We start from the raw sequence: 17,229 nt of genomic DNA on the forward strand, positions 1-17,229 counted from the left end.
ACGTGCGCGTGAATGGGACAGGGCCCCATCTTACCGTCACTCGGTCGATGTGCTCCTGCAGGGAGTCGATGAGCAGGTCTCCCACTGGTTCCCACGACTGCTTCACCATCTCTGCCTGCCTCAGCTTGAGGTCCAGTTTGTCCTCGGCCTCCTGCAGCTCCTGCAGGTGCTCCAGGGCCTGATCCAGTCGCCGCTGCCAGCTCACGCTGCGGCTGCGCAGCCGCTCCCAGCCCGAACGCACGTCCTCCGCTTCCTTGCGCAGGACGCGGCTCATGTTCTGGGCTCGCTCCTCTGGGCTAACCTCTGCAGAAGGGACACGGCCCAACAGACTGGCTCAAAAACAGCATCGCAAGCACCTGACCATGTCTTAATAGCCTAACAACATAATAAACACCCAGCAGAGTCTCAAACACCCAACACCTTAAACACTTATGAACACATCTTAAACAGAAAACAGTTAAACAGAATCTCAATTAGCATTTTGCTATTTACTTTGGCATTAAAGTAGGATCAATATCTCAATTAGGTGAACATTAGGCATCCAATAACTACTGCACACCTCAGGGACAGCAACACAGATATTAAACACCACATGCATACAATTGCTGGGAGGTTAAAATACACCTCTGGGGGCGGTAAACACACAAACTTAAAGCGCAGCAGATCTTCAATCAGCCATAACTGTAAGACACTGAGTCTCTGAGACAAAATGTACCCGCATAGTGTGACAGTGACAGTGGTTTCTGGTACAGTACATATCCCCAAAGCATCTCAGGAATAGGGCTCTCTGCAAATAGCCTCAGCCACACAGGCAGGAGCACAGTCCACCCATTTCACTCTCCTCCTCCAGACTACAAACCCGTCACCGCTGACTAATCCTGTGGCTCACTCCCCTCATCCAGCCTCCAAACGGGCAAATGGTCCATTTGGGTTCTTTAATTCTGCCCGACGACCCTCTCTCCAAATCAGTCCTTGCTTTTGTGTGTTATGCCTGATGTCCCTGGATTAAAATCCACAGGGTTTCCGCTCTGATTTAAAGGAGTCCTGTAACAGCCTCTGTCAGACGTCAGCGGGAGGACTGTTCGGCCATTGATTGAAAGGCTTTATTGTTTGATAGTACTCATCAAAAAATTTAATTTAATCAGCTCTTCACTGGAAGTCTCTTGTTTCTTGATTAAACCAAATCAGAGGACATGAATTTTGCTTCGCAAACTGCATTTCTGGAAGTTGTGTGTGTCTGTATGTGTACAGAATGTGTGTTTTGGTTGTGCTCAGTTTATACTGTGTGTGTGTGTTCATGTGTGTGTCTCAGTGCTTATGGTACCTCTGGACTCTGACGGGGTCTTTCCCATGCTCTCAGTGTGCTGATCCGCGAGAAAGGCTCCAACTGCATTCAGCGCACCACTCACTGCTGGCTCCTTGGCTTTTACCTCAATCCTGAAGGCCTGTGGCACAAGTACAAGGCAGTGCGACATGTGACTCGAGGGTTTTGGAAAGGTTAAACGTTCCCGGCACTATCCATGCTAGTGTGTGGCTCTGCAGCTTAGAAGCCAGATCAGAAGGTTTCCAGTTCAGATCCCCTGGACAGCAAGGTGATTTCACCTTTGGGCCCTTCAGCAAAGGCCCTTAACCCAAGTTGCTCCATGGACTGATTAATCGTACTTTCTTGGTTGTACATTGCTTTGGTTAAAAGTGTTTGCTAAATGAGTAAATGTAAATGTAGAAGAGGTGCTCTGGTAGATGAAACGCCAGCAAAGGATCTCACTTCTCATGGTAATGTCAGTCCTGTGGAATCTCAAAGCACTCCTGTCTGACATAAAACTTTCAACTGACATCCCATTTTCTGGTTAGCAGTAAGTGCAAACATCACATTATTTATCTAGTGGAAGAGATACTAAAAGAATTACAAGTCTGTAAAAACAAGTGCAGTACAAAAGCCATTAACACACACAGAGAATCCAGAAGCATTTCAGCTATAGGTTACAGTCCAGCTGGTTAATCATCATTTCCTACACTTAAGAGCTACCCATTAACTACACTTCCCATCATCCCCTTCTCTCACTCTGTGTGCTTCAAGCTGCTGCTGCACAATAGGGATTTCGCCTCCAATGGGCGCCATGTGGTCCAGCTCTTCATTCTTTTGCTGTAGCCAGGTGAGCAGCTCCTGCAGGGACAGGTGAAGGCACTTCCACTGGCCCGTGCCGGCGTCCAGGTGAGACCTGCTAAGAGACGGCCACTCATCTCACCGGTTCATACGTGCAGATGTGAAACACTCCCCTCTACAGAGTCAGAGTCTTTTGTATTGGCCCTCCCGTTCTCCATTAAGACATTGTAATGAGACAAAGTGAGGGACGTGTGAATGTTATACATTCCCTGGATACGCCTCTGTCTTTCTGGGTGAAATAAACAGCCATGCTGCTTTATAGTAACGTCCGACGCTGTTATCCAAACCCTATCTTTTCAGAATAGCCTTGAAGCTCAGAAGGCACTTAGCAATAGTTAAAAGGAATAATTTGAGTCTTTTCCTGTTTCCAGCTCCTTTGTTCTAAAAAAATAAAAAAAATTAATAAAGACTCGCACAGAAAAACATTTTTTTCACATCAGACAAGAGCTTTGTGTTAAGAATGGATGTGGGTGCTGGTATTTGAGGAGCTGGCTATAAAGATTAGGCTGAGTTTAAGCCGTCAGCAGCGCAGTGAAGGACATAAGACGCCAGCTGTTTGGTGTGTTAGATGTGTGATTTACAAGAGAAGGCTGTGATTATGATGTCTGGTTAAGGGGTAGAGGGTGGTGTGAAGGATGATGGGAATGTGAGTACGACATGTGCCATAGAGAATGATGGGAATGTGGGTACGTTGTGTGCCATAGAGGATGATGGGAATGTGGGTACGGTGTGTGCCATAGAGGATTATGGGAATGTGGGTACGGCGTGCGCCATAGAGGATGATGGGAATGTGGGTACGGCATGTGGTCACGACCCAAATTTGCATTGTGGCAATTTCTAAAAGGGTGGAAATGTAAGCATTTCAAAACCAGCAAGCTCCTATGCTGATCCATGATGAGATTCCCCAGCACCAATCCTAGAATTTACTTATATAAACGGTTCTTGGGTCTGCAAATGCTTAGCACAAAACTAGTGAACACTCAAGCAATCCAAAAAGCCAAACCACAGATGCTTAATTTACAATTCACTGGCACATCCAATCAGATTTGTGCGAAAGGCATTGATGGGCCTAAATTGCTTGATCATAGTGTTAATTTAAACCTATACATGATATAGGGTCACAATTGAGCTTGCATGGTAAAAATTGGGTCACAGCGTAAACAAGGTTGAGAATCACTGACATATATGATAATAGAAATGTTGGGTTTTGACCCAAGGACACAGGACATGGGCTGACCTGATGCTGAGGGACTTGCTGCGCAGCTCGTTCCAGCGCTGGTCCATGTTGTCCAGTCGCCTCTGCAGGAGCGCTGCATCCTCAGAGCCCTCTAGTGAACGCATGATGCGTTGGCCGTTCTCATCCAGGGTATGGAAGGCCTCCGTGTGAGCCTCGATCTCTGTCTGGAGGTCCTGAACAGCAAACCAATAGGGTCCATCAGTTTAAGGAATTCCTGCAATCATGTGATCAATTCCGACCTCATACCAGGCATGAACAAACTGCTTGAGACTATACATCACAGATAGCCAACATAAACAGTACATTTTAAAGACATGCAATAAGATTGTTTCATTTTAGTTAAATATGAAATATATACATAATTTATTACCTTCAAATTATAGTAATTGAAAATGTTCTGCATGGCATAAAATGTCTTTCATCCTAATTTCACATGCATGAAACTGATAAAAATCTTCACACTCTGTGACGTTCAGTGAAATATCTTTCCAAGATAAGCTGTTGATGTAGGCTTGGCCTACTTTAGAGATCAGATAAAATAAAATGGAAAAGTTGGCTGGATCTTTACAGGGGTCAAATGTAGCCACTTTAAAAGTAGTGAGAGTGATGGACGAGCTAATAAACCAAACAAAAGAGATAAACAGGGGACGGACTATTAGTCCAAAATAAAACAGAGATGACAGATATATGAAGGTGGAATTCAAGAATTCAAGTTAGTGTGTGCATCTTTAGGCTCACAGCAATTTGAATCAATGGGTGGAGTTTCTTTATTTTGTTGGGATTTGATACGACATCTCTTTGGTTAGTTCTCATCCATACTGGGATGGGCAAGAAGCCTCCCAGCATGGCAAGACCAGGAAAAAAACAATGAATAAATATATAAATAAAAAAATATAAAAGTGCCTCTCAAACCTGCGGTTCACATTTAAAAGTATGCATTATTTAGACATATGCCAAAAACCCCAAATCACTATGTTCAAACCAAGAAGATCTCTTTCATTAATTGCACTAGCAGACTAATGGAACTTGACAGGTCCCGGAGTGTGAATAGACACATTTTGCTTTTCTGCTGAAATATGAAAAAAAAAATCCTTTTTTTCTTAGTGTGACCAGATGGACGATTTTCCATTGGGGCATAATGAGCTGGACAGACCAATAATGTCATCATACTCCCAGTCCAACGAAAATTAGAAGTGAAGGTTAATCAAGGATGTTATAGTGTAAATTATTTAAAGCTGTAAATGAGGAAAGCATGTTCCTCTTTTAAGTTTTTGTGATGAGAATCACAGACTTTAATCAGCTCCAAATTCCCAATGAAAATGTATAGTCCTACCTGATCTTCCATTTCAACTAAAGTACTGGGCACACAATTCGCTTCCTAGCTGATCAGCTCACTTATGCTTAACATATAATCAAGCTGAAAGAAAACCTTTAAATATTGACCATGGAATGTATCCTACCACACAGCAAATGCTGAAGGGACATAACAGCATTAAAAACAAAAAGAGAAACCATTTCGGTCAACAGCAAAACACTATCTCCTAATTGCACTAGGCTGGGATACAAACTGGTCGGCATGCCAGACTATATAAATGGAGATCAGAAAAATACGTTTTAAAGCCTTGTCCAATCAATCATATTTCTTCATAACAAAGACAGAAATAAGCAGTCATTTATATAAGCTATGAAGGCATAAACATGTATGATGAACATGTACAAAGGTAACGGACATGAACAGCTGGTGAGGGAACAGTGAAAACTGGGGATAGTTTTTGTGTGCAGGTACAACCATATCTTACTCTGTGTTTACTGCAATGAAATGGAAGTAAGCCATCTTTCATCTGCCTGCTCCTTCATGACACATAAGTCCCTTACAGTTATGCATATCCGTCATATTAGGAAAACAGCTGTGGTATCGCCCAGCTAACTTGGGAGAGATGCTCACACTTCCAGGTGAAACAGGCCATGTCATATCCTGCCACAGGAACGTAAAACCAGCATTCTGCGAGCACAGCCCACAGAGGGGCAGTGCCGATGCCTCACATAAGCGCCCTGGAAGAATACCCAAAAATACACCTGCACTGGGAGCCGGCCAGCACACGCTCGTCCGTAGGGGTGCTTGTCCCCCCTGCTACTCGGCCAGTGACAGCACACTGGACAGCAACAAACACTACACTGCGAGATCCGCCAAGCAGCCTGTAACCCACCACTAGGAGGATAGTTCCACTTTTTGTTGGCCCGTATAACTGAGGAAAAGAATTATAAACGCTCCAGTTTGTTATTTATTCCAGCCAGCACTCAAGAACACTAACTCAAGAACTGTCTGGGCACAGGTGTCTCTAAGCATTACTCTCATGAAACAGAAACATTTTTCTAAATATCGAAACACACACTTGTTCATCCTTATTTACAAAACATGACAGAGCTTAGTGCACCATCCAGTACATTTAAGCAGAACATAATCATGCATAACTTTTGAATTAGCAGCGCCAGCGGGGAGCATAACCTAATTTCAAATGCAATCAAATCATTAGAGACCTCCTGTTCATTTAGTGATTAAATATTTGAGAAATGTAACAAATCTTAGAGAATACTGGCAAACACAAGAACACACACATATGCACACGTCCGGAAAGACAGCTGGCGAACCTCTGACCTTAACATGATACGTTTTCCTACGGAGCATATCCAGCCCAGGGGTGAGAGCCTCAGTGTAGCAGGGTTATGGGATTAAGGGAACATGTTACTCCGGTCTTCACTGCTAAGGAACTGATAACTGCTCTCTTTTCAGTCGTGTGAACTTGTGTGAGTGTGTGTGTGTGTGTGTGCACGTTTGAGTGCAACAAGCATAATGAAGCCCACAAAGCCTGCTGGTGCAAACACACGGACACATTGTTAGCCGGCTATGGGGCGGGAGACCAGTGTGTGGGTGCTGCTGGAAAGAGCCGCTGTAGGGCAGCTGTGGCCCCCCTCTGAACAGACCCGTTTCTTCATCTCGCACGGCCAAGTGTGGGCACGCTGCTCCCTCGCAGCGCCGCATCAAACGGCCTCTCAGTGCACGCATTCCTCCCATACCAGAAAGGGCAGGGCCAGTCATCCGCTGCAGAAGAACGGGACAATCGTGCTTTCACATTAAAAGGCGCCCTCATGTCCCAGCCGGCGAGAGAATCACACCGCACGGGCCGCTCTCTGGACGTTTAACGCAGGCATTTCACCTGAGAGTGGAAGGAGTGAGATCACAGGCACACGGCGTGTCGCGTACATGCAGAGTAGCGATACTACAGGTTCCAGGAACTGTGTAGGTGCCTTCACAGCGGACAACGTAACACAACACCCTGCCCTCACACCTGACCCAGCACCACAGACTCCGCACTGATCTTTAAATCAGACACATGCAGCTTTCCAAACTATCGATCATGTCAAATGAGCCTCAAATGTCCTGCAGGCCCTCATTTCCTGTTCTGGACTTAAACACTCTTGATAGCAAGATTCAGAAGTTGCTACTTATTAACATGATGAGAAAACAGGTGTGCAAACCAAGAGAGCCATATGCTGACGCCAAAGGAGTCCTATTTCCTAATAATCCTAAGCCAGCTACACATGGTTTATACCGTTTCACATTAACCTCTATATCTTTCGATGAGTTGCATACATTGATCAGATGGGAAGGTGATTTTATTCCAAGACGGATCATTTCAAACTTATGACTGCTTCCCTACCCTGAAAAACACAGGCGGTTTCATTTCGAGTCGGGGAGCATATGGTGATCTGTGTAGCCTCATTACATGCTGCTTCTGAACTGAGCTACAGCAGTTATTTCCCTGCTGGGAAAGAGAGATGGACTGTGACAGGACAAGCTTTACCAGGTGAGCCGGACAGCTGCCCATAGCAACACAGCAAATAATCCAACATGTCTGCACATTGATTCATCCTGGCAGTACCAAAGAACAGTGAACCAAAGTGAATGTACAACTAACCACTCATTGTACTTAACCATAATAAATAAACCAAAGGAAAATGCTTTTTTCTGGGTTTTAGTACAGCACTTGGATAATGAGGGGCTTTAAAAGTTGCAGCTGGTACTGCTGATGCAGAATGAAAAATTTGCCTCGAGTCAAAACATTGTGCTTTATAATTTTCCGCCCAATTTTCTCATAAATGGAGTGAAAAAAATACATAAGCCTCACCTGGATAAGCAGTCTGAGAAATGGCCTGATGGATAAAATGGAAATGTTAAACAAATGTAGCATGTTTTTGAGTGTGGGGGCTCCCTGGAAAAAGGGTAAAGATGAGTTTCACAGGATGACCTGGGGGGGGGGAACTGAGTTCAGCAAGTGTTTGTAGCGAAGGTTCCATTATATGGGTATAGGCAAGGTTCAACAATCATCACAGGGTGATAATTACTGTAATACCACCTTTCTGTTACCTTTCTTTATAAGACCCTCAGTAAACTGACAATGCACTAGGAGGAACTTGGATAGTTCTGCTTACTCTGGGAGCCCATGTATTGAGAGCTTTTCAAAATTGCATTTTCAGAACCGGTATTGATCCAACATACAAAACAACATACAAAACAACTCAGGACTGTCTCAATAATTGTCTGTTCGATACAATGCATACTTTCAGAGCTCATACTGCCACAGCAAGCATTGGTATTGGTATTGTAACTGGTATTTACAATAACCCAAACTGACAATAACATCAGGCATGCAGGTGAAATTCAGCTTTTGTTTAAGGTAACAAAATATCTATAGCCTGCCAAAGGAAGTGATAATTCCTCTGACTGTCTGGACAGCTTGATTGTAATAATTACTCTCTGAAAGAGGGGAGACTGACTGTGATATCTGTTCTAAAAGAGAAGACGCGTAGCTGCTGATAGTTACTCTGCCAAAGTGACAGTACTCCCAGGCAGTGTAAATAAGAGAGACAGATGTTAGAAATTAATGTCTTGCAGGAGAGATGTGCAGGGGTGAGTATTGTTTTGCGGTGCGGTATGACTGGTCAGTACTTTAAATGCCTGGAACGTCTGGCAGCTTCTCAGCCCCTCTGTTGTTTTCAGACTTCAAAGCAAAATATCCTATTACTCACGCAATCACTCACGCGGACTGATTGTGGGCCATTGAGCTAGCGGGAGCAGACAGCCCCATGGAAAAAGAAGAGGGAGTAATGCCAGCTGCCTTTAAAAAAAGAATTCTGGTATATCGACGCAAGAGCCACAGGCCATTTCTATACAGTGTTTCCCAATATGGTCCTTGGAGACCCAAAGACAGTCCATGTTTTTGCTCCTACTGGGAGCTGGGAGGGAGCAAAAACATGGACGGACTGTGGGTCCCCGAGGACAGGTTTGGGAAACACTGATATAAACCATACAGATATATTGGAATATTTGAACCTCCCCACCCCACCTGCCACTGCCTGTGAAGCTGCCGTCCAGCAGACGGGTCCTCCTGCATCCCTTCCTTGTGAGTGGCATCCTGCAGTACGTTGGCTGTGGTTTCCGCCTCAGCCAGCCAGTTGAGGAACTTTTCTAGGTCCAGATAGAACTGCTGCAGAAGCCGCAGAGCTGCCTCCAGGGCCGCCTCCCTTTCGCCGACTCTGCAGGGGTGTTACAAGAGGTCAAAGGTCATCTGTACCAGAGGAACACATCAGGGGGCCAAAGAGTCCTGTCAGAATGAGCCTTAGATATTACTGTTTTGCATAGAGGTCCCCTATACCCTGAATGGGATAAGCGGTTTCAGGAAATGGTCATAATCAAATGTGAATCGATGAATGAAGTGGAGTAAAGCAGCATTGATGGAGAACATTCATTACAAATCCTTCCCATAGTTTAACATTAGATTCATTCTGCTGAGGTCATTGAAAATTGCAGGAACCCACCACAAAAGAGCCTTCAGTAGAGGCAAATATTCAGGAGACAGAAAACAAATTTCCCTGGAGTGAGAAGCCAGTAGGAGCCAGATTAGGTGTGAGGGCGCATGCCTTTCAGGTCAGGATGAGAACTCACACACAGCTGTGCCACCTCTTAAAACCCACTGGAGGAGGCCACGCATGGAGAGCCAGAGCAACTGTTTGATCAGTGTTTCTCAGAGAATGCAGCTCTGCTAAAATTTCTAAGCTGCAGCCTGTCAGATGTTTAGGATTGTGATTCAGGCTTTGGAGTCTGAAATTAATCTCCTTTAGCCATATAGGGAGTCTATTTCTAAAACTGAGCTGTTGCCACTTCAGAATAAAAAAATACATCTTACGGACTTTGATCTGTCTAAATCGTAAAGAAATAGTCTGACGTTTTTCAGTTCCTCCTAATTCGACATTTGTTTCAAGAAGGCTCCTTCTGATTTAATAACAAATTACTGCAGTAGCACCTGCTGAATGTGCAGTGGCAAACTGACTCTAATTAAAGTCCCCGAGATCACCACTGGTGGCTATGCTAGCTCTTACAACACAGCCTGCTAATGCACATGCTAGCGGACGGCTGCCGGGAAGGAGCATACAGATTTATCACACCTTCATGTGTTGGCCCTGCTCCTAGCCTGCCTGTGTAATCTGGTGTCTTACGTCAGATGGCTAACGCCTATCCGCTCATCCCTGCACCCGCACCTCCCTGTGGAGGCCCGGCTGACGTGATCGGTGGGTGTGGGCCCCCTTATGCAGACTGCGGCCTACTCACTGCTTGGTGACGTGGGACCAGGTGGAGTTCATGCTGTCTGTCAGCATGCTGACCCTGTGCGTGTCGTCGGCGGCGTACTGAACCAGCAGGTTGCGCGCCAGATCATTGGTCTCGTCCACCTGCCTCTGCCACTGATGCAGCTCCTTCACAAAGTGCTGCAAGACACAGAATCACCACAAGGGGCGCCGGTGCATTCATGCCTCATCGATATTATTACCATTTAGATTTACTTTAAACCAAGAAGTAATTTAAAATGCATAATAAATCACGTACTAATCATTTCTCCTATTATATACATATGTAACTAACTTAGAGGAACAAAAAATATACGTATGCTTGTATACTAAAAACATGCCTGTCTGACAAAAGGTCATATTTCAAATATTAACATTCAGATAATTCAGCTGCTTGACTGATTTCATCTTATATAAACACTAAGCATGCTTAGTCATGCTGCATGTCCCTGCTTTCTAAGCTCTCCTCCGAGCACCTTCTCCCACTTTCAATCTGCCCTATTTGTCCATAGGCACACGAAGACCCTTCCCTCCCTTTGCTGGCACTGTACTCAATTCAATGTTTATGCTAATTCCTCACTTGTTGACCATGAGACACTTGTAGATCATCACCCATAAGTCCACATAATTAAATCACTTCAACACGAAACACTGCACTCCACTGCAGTGGTGAAGAGGTGGACATGAGGAGATAAGGGGTGATAAAAGGGCAACAGGAACTGAACTCTCTCAACCACTCAGGCACAAGAAGTTCCTTGTGATTTGAGGGTTGAAGAAACGTGGGCCATCACAGTGACTTCTTCAGTCAATCCCACAATTTTCCCATGCTGATCGGAACTGACCGGGGTAATATTCCATCTGTGCTCCTCTGACTGCTTGTTAGCAAACATCCTGTTGATTTCCTCCCTCAGCAGGGAAGAAATATTGCAAATGCAGGTGACTCCCCATTATACATTTGGCAGCATTAGTGCTAGTTCATGTAAGGGAACAAGCGGACCCACTGGTTTTACAGAATCTGCCCCTGCTGGTGCCGTTTGTCACAGTGAGATCTGGAAGCGGAGCTGAATTGGGGAAGCTGCCACGTTTGCACATTTGCTGACGATTCCGCAGACAAGCGTGTCAGAGCCTGGGTGCCCCCTGCCCATGTCTCTAGCATCACTGACGCAGCTGCCTGTGTTTGCATGCTGTCCTAAGGACTGTGCACAGCAGCACAGCTGCTGTTCCAACCCTGTCAGTACCTAACTCTTCATTTTACTGGATGCTCACAAGCCGTGCTGCATACAAATTGTCTGCCATTGTTCTTCCTCACCATGGGAATATCTGGTATATATATATATGCTGTGGGGCCCGGCAGCCACTATGCCAGTGTGCTAATGATACCTTTCCTTTTTTATCCACAATGGCATCAACTTTGAGACATTCCCTTAGGACACATTATTAAGTTCCTTAGCCTTTGACAGTGATGTGCTCATCTTATGGAAACTGAGTAGATCTCATTTAAATATAAAACACCGGACTTGATATACTTATTTATCCTGTGCTGTAAGGGTATGTATGTGTATCCATAAAGCTGGTAATGCCGTATAAATATTATGTTTGTCTGCCTCTTGGTAGAGGAGTCTTACCTTGAGATCAGCATTTTGATTCTTAAGTGCATCCACAGTATAGGAGAGCTCCTTCCAGGATTCCAGCTTTTCATTGGCTCTTTTCAGCAAAGGTTCCACCTCCTGCTGCGCTTTTAACCAATGGCTTGAGTCTTTTTGCATGCGCTGCAGCTCCAGTCCCCGGTCTGAGAGGCGTCCATGCACCTCTTCAAACTGCGTTTGCAACCTATCGACTACATAGCCACAGAGAGAGGCAGTGTCAGGGAGAAACGCAGAAGGGGGGGGGGGGGGGGGTGAAAGAGAGGAGGGATAATCACAAACAGAGGTACAGAATCAGAGACAAAGTACAAAACATGCAGTAGATTCTGAATCCAAATGTACGCTCTTCTCGAATGATAATGAATGACAAGCTATAACATCTGTACCCTGTCTTAGATAAAATTCTGCATAAGGGCATTGTGCCATAAAGACACTGCGAGAAAATAGATAGATATGTTTCTTATGGAAACAAAACAATGGTTGCTAATACCTCTGATGTAAAAACGGAGACATAGCGGTAACTTTGATTGTCATATTCTTAACTCCTGATATCTCATGTCTCATGTCTTCACATCACTTACTGCGGTCCGTGATGGTGACTCGTGCCTCCTGATTGTTGGTTTTGTTTTTGAGGTTCTGGGCTGCAGTAATTTGGCTTTCCATTTGGGGGCGCCTCTGTTCCAAGTCCTGCAGTGTAGCCTGGGGTACACAGAAGCAGGAAAAAAAATAATAAAACCAGTGAAGTGATCCTGTCCCTTATACACCATCTTGCATGAAAAGCTCATGGCCTTGATTCGACTTGTGAGACAATGTGCCATATTGTTAATTTGCTGTAAACAATTTTTGTCAACTGAGCAGAAAGAATGAATGATACTGAGGTGTACAACATGGAGGCACAAACACAGTCGGATGGGCCTGCTAAGTGCAAAAAATCCAAAATGCAGCTTTGCTGCCACAGCGAGCAGCTTCTGTTCCCCGAGGTTCTAGAAAGCAGCAGCTATTTCTCTAAGACTATACAAAATTCAGCGCATGCAGTGCAAAATTACTCATTTTTAACTGACATACCAAAAAAACGGTGCTAGCAGATTTGTGGATCGATTTAAAAATCAGCAGTGCCCACTCATACCGCCACAGGGTCCCAGAATAGCCCAAATATGACATTCAAGGCTTAGAGGGCTACTATTCACTGAGATACTACCACCAATGGAAGCCATGACACTCATAAACTATATTGACAAGTAATGAACACCAACTGATGCAATACTGATGAGAGCGAAGGAAAAACCTTGAATTTACAGAAAGTGATAGGAACAAACATGGCCACCTCATGTAAACAACCTGTGTTCCCACTCTCAGCTAAGGGAGCCTGCCAGTGGGTACCACTTTCAATTTGTCGTGGAAATTAAAAAGGAGGAAGGATACATTTATCCTCAGAGGACTGGGAACACAAGTTGGTCACAAGTTGGTCCTCCAGAGAGAATACAGAGATTGTCTAAACTTAGCATCAAAATATATGACTCTTTTGCTTTGCCAGATGAACTGAAAAAAACTACCACCAGACTAAGAAATATTTATTTACTCCACATAGCAATAACTAAATGTTAGTATTTTAGTGAGTTTTACTATGTACTACATACTGACATTTAGAGAGAACATTCTGCTTGAGAGTTGTTTAACATACAAGGATGTGCAGATTGAAATACATCATCCCAATAAGTGCTGCCTTTAAAAGTGAGATTGAGTGATAAATGTCTGTTTACCGTGTTTGTTCATGTGTGTTTCTGTATGCCTGGGACGCAAACACAGGGGGAACTGAAATTTAACTGAATTGTAGAGGTCTGTTTTGGTATCCAGAGAAACATTTCTACAGTCTCCTGGGATATGAAATGGAACTATTTTTATTTTTCATGATGGATCACTAGTACAGAAATATTCTAACACTGCAGAAGAAAAATATTATCCATCACAATTGGAAAAAATAGCCTTTTCAGCCGAGTACTTATTTTCACCCAGAATATTTATTTTTTGTTAATGAAACAAAAAGCATTATTCATATTCCTCTCTACCCCAGGCTTGTTCCCAAACACGCATGGGGGTGGTGTGTGGGTTTGTGGGTTAGGACTGTGGGTTGTGCCTGAGAGTGGAAGGTCACCAGTTCAAATCCCATGGTAGGTAGAGTGATTCCACCATTGGGCCCTTGAGCAAGGCCCAAATTACTCCAGAGACCAACTGACCCCACTTTTGCAATTGAACGTCGCTTTGGATAAAAGTGTCTGCTAAATACGTAAATTACATTCTGGGCGAATGGGCTGCAGCCTTACCTTTTGCTTTTTCATCATGTCATTGATCTCTTCGAGGTCTCCTACCGTGACTCTCTGAGTCTGGATCATATGATCCAGCAGAGAGAGCCAATTAGTAAGCTCTGACAAGGTCTTGTTGAACTGTACTAAAGCTGGGATTTCCAGAAGGAGGGATGAAGGCATCTCACCCATTGTTGAACTTTTACCTGAGGCAGAATGCAGACCACATTAATACACCTTCTACAAACTTAAAACCATTTATAATATATTCAGCCCCATCTACACTTAATTTACCTTTAAACAATGCTCAGAACAGAGGTAAACAAATCAACATGCATACTTAAAACCACTTCATTCCTCACTACACATCATTTTGGTTCAATAGATCAACTGGGACAATCATTTTGTCAACAGAAATGCTCATGAAAACAAAAGACCTATAAAAACAGGACATGCACACATAGTCCATAAAGCTTCTCACACAGATGACTGCCTTTAGATATTTATTAGCACTACTGGGAATCGCAGAGGTAGGGAGGTACACACTGGCAGTCTCACGGATCACAGTGGTTGTGGGCTGGGATTTCATCTTCATTTCTTTCAGCAGGTCTTGGATGATTCTCCAGTCCGTACTGAGGCCTTCAAACTTTACCTGCAGGAAAGGAGGAAAAGCACACAAAGACAAATTTGAAACACATTGCTGCTAACCTTATTATCTGGGTGGCTGATCATGGGGTTAGACAGGGGAGTTAAAAATTAATGGAGAATACAGACAACAGTGCTTCTAACCTTCATAGCCTGACTTAGTGGATAGTCCTTAAACAGCAGCTGGCGCTTATTCAAGACGCCCTCCACACTTGAGCGTTTGGCCTGGACTGCAGCCTCTGTCTCCTGAAATCATAATGAGTTTAATAATAATACTGACACCATCCTGAAGGTAGACACCACAATGTGTCCATATGGACAGGAGGAACAGCAAGGAGCAGGTTTATTAGTGCAAATGTACAGACAGGAGTTACAGTACGAGTGTGAATGTTTGTGCTGGGACAGAAACTCAGATATAGGTATACGCCTTGGAACTATAATATGGGAACTATAAGGGTGAGTGTTGAGATGGGAGTTTTTAGGTCAGGTTGGAGGTTTGATGCTGAGGCTGGATATAAGGGTTAAATAATGTTGTTAGCACAGTCTTAGGTAAGAATGTGCTCGCAACTCTGGGCTTTAAAGTACGAGTGCTGAGAAGGGGACGCAGATAGCAGTGTAGGCGCTGGGAAAGGATGTGGGTGTTGAGATGGGAGGCACAGGTAAGACAAGAACCTTGACGTCCACGCCCCCGGGGCCCGCTGCTTGTCTGCTCAGCTCAAGTTGGCCTTTAAAGCCTGCGGCCCACTGAGAGAGCTGGGAAAGCTCCAGCTGGAACTGAGAGAGGTCCTTCAGCAGGGCCTCAATCTGCTGCTGCTTCTCTGGAAGATCCCTGGACACCTGGTAGGGCAGATTAAGCCGACACAAGAGAGCTCCATAACTGGGGAAGAGGTTGCGAGCATATGTCTTGTCACAGACAAGCACTGATGGGAAGAACAGAAACACGTACATTTGTTTGCTTTCCCCGAATGTCCTTGCAAAATATCATCATTTCAGCCATTTTCAATTTTGCAAAATGACCTCCCTATATGACATTACAAAGGTGAGTGCAGGAAATCCTTCGGAATTTCAATGGCTTAGCAGCCAGTTTTATTTGAAGAGACAAGATAGCTGTTTTTTTTGTTGAACAAGGGACTGTCTATAAATTAAGTTCTGATAATGGCATAATTTGTCATACAGAATAATGGCATTTTTACCTTATATTTTAATCTTTTTGTGTCATTTCTTTGGCAATTGCACACAAAAAATAATTTGTATCTTAGCCATTCTTACACACTATTATTCAGTATCTGTCAGCCAGAGCAATGAATCTGGATGCCAAATAATCATTACTGACATTATCTTAACATCATAATGCTCTAGAAATGTAGGAGGACTGCATGAGAGGGAAAAAACAGCCTGCGGTGATCTGAGATCTCAATGCGCGCACACACCAAATGGGACTAACAGCATAATGGGTGTGGCCATGATGGGCGATTGGCGCCCAGTGGCGTCGGAGATCAGCCACAAGAACACTGCAGGCAAATGTATGTTCATATTAGAGTTGTGTTATGGGAATGACCTCTAATCTTTCAGAGTCTATCACTGCCTGCTCTGTACTTGAAAGTCCTACCCTCCCTGAATAATCTTCTCGGGGTACTGCTCTGTACTGTCAGACCAGTGTTAAAACTTAATCCAGTGTCCTCTGCCTAATTAGAAATACAACATTTATTTTTCTTTCTAAAAGTAATTACTTTCTAAAAAATTGATTAAGTACAAATACATTGATTAAGTACAAATCCATCCTCAAATGCCATGTAAGCTGCACTGGCTGTTCTTAAACCTTGGATACCCAATGATTTTGTCACATTCTACTAAGTGCAGAGCTCAGTCAGCTCATCACAGGCCTAATAATTAGCTGGCTAACAGAATCTGGTGTGCACTTGGCAGAATACATCAGAAACATGCACCGACTGGTTGTGATGGTCTAAACTCATTAACTGACTGTCTTGTGTTGTTCTTTATAGCTGACCGGGTTTGAACCTGGATCTAAAATGGTCTTCTGCTTGCCTGCACTTTCTAGCAACTTTATGAGATGGTGTACAGAAATGAATGCAATGTATCAAATGTGTTCTAACCTGAAAACAGCATAACTAAATATGGCCTCTTTTCAGTTACACTCTGAGCTCCTTGGCATTTCCCCTCTGCATTCTGTGTCTCCACTTTGCCAATCGGACCAAACCTCTAGAACCCAGAATATTCATGCAGAACACAGCTTGGTGGATGCCCGCAATTAAATATACTTGCTTTATCTTTTAGAAAATTATAATGGCATATTTTTCCATTTCCTTACACTACAAGCTGCATGGGGATACTTCTTTTGCTATTTATAAACATTGCGCTTTAAGTTTTAAAAATATTTATGAAATTGAAAAATTTGAGTGTTCTTATCAAAGTCAATTATGTACAGAAGTAACGCAAACATCCCTGTCCATATCTATGGGGGAGCAAGCTTCTTCCCCAGACCTCTCCACTCTATTCCTTCTCAACACTTCTTTGCAGTTGAAGTTTGAGCCAATTCTG

The 17,229-nt window shown here is 43.9% G+C and overlaps 1 protein-coding gene across 8 annotated transcripts in view; it reads right to left on the reverse strand.

Annotated features, from left to right (window-relative positions):
• The window catches only part of dmd (dystrophin), a 160,426-nt gene that overhangs the window by 23,562 nt on the left and 119,635 nt on the right, over positions 1–17,229 (reverse strand). For 5 of the 8 annotated variants that reach the window (XM_049014884.1, XM_049014555.1, XM_049014407.1 and 2 more), the window contains 12 exons: positions 15,343–15,507; positions 14,815–14,916; positions 14,572–14,677; positions 14,047–14,231; positions 12,307–12,424; positions 11,708–11,919; positions 10,069–10,223; positions 8,807–8,996; positions 3,402–3,574; positions 2,063–2,222; positions 1,325–1,445; positions 35–303 (listed from right to left, as the gene is read on the reverse strand). In XM_049014884.1, coding sequence (XP_048870841.1) covers positions 35–303; positions 1,325–1,445; positions 2,063–2,222; positions 3,402–3,574; positions 8,807–8,996; positions 10,069–10,223; positions 11,708–11,919; positions 12,307–12,424; positions 14,047–14,231; positions 14,572–14,677; positions 14,815–14,916; positions 15,343–15,507 — 1,956 coding nt within the window. Of the gene's footprint in view, positions 1–34; positions 304–1,324; positions 1,446–2,062; positions 2,223–3,401; positions 3,575–6,057; positions 6,192–8,806; positions 8,997–10,068; positions 10,224–11,707; positions 11,920–12,306; positions 12,425–14,046; positions 14,232–14,571; positions 14,678–14,814; positions 14,917–15,342; positions 15,508–17,229 lie in introns of those variants that run through there. The other 3 variants (XM_049014641.1, XM_049014466.1, XM_049015123.1) reach the window with 2 other exon arrangements.

The sequence above is a fragment of the Brienomyrus brachyistius genome, chromosome 1 (genome assembly GCF_023856365.1).
Source record: "Brienomyrus brachyistius isolate T26 chromosome 1, BBRACH_0.4, whole genome shotgun sequence".
Classification (NCBI taxonomy): Eukaryota; Metazoa; Chordata; class Actinopteri; order Osteoglossiformes; family Mormyridae; genus Brienomyrus; species Brienomyrus brachyistius.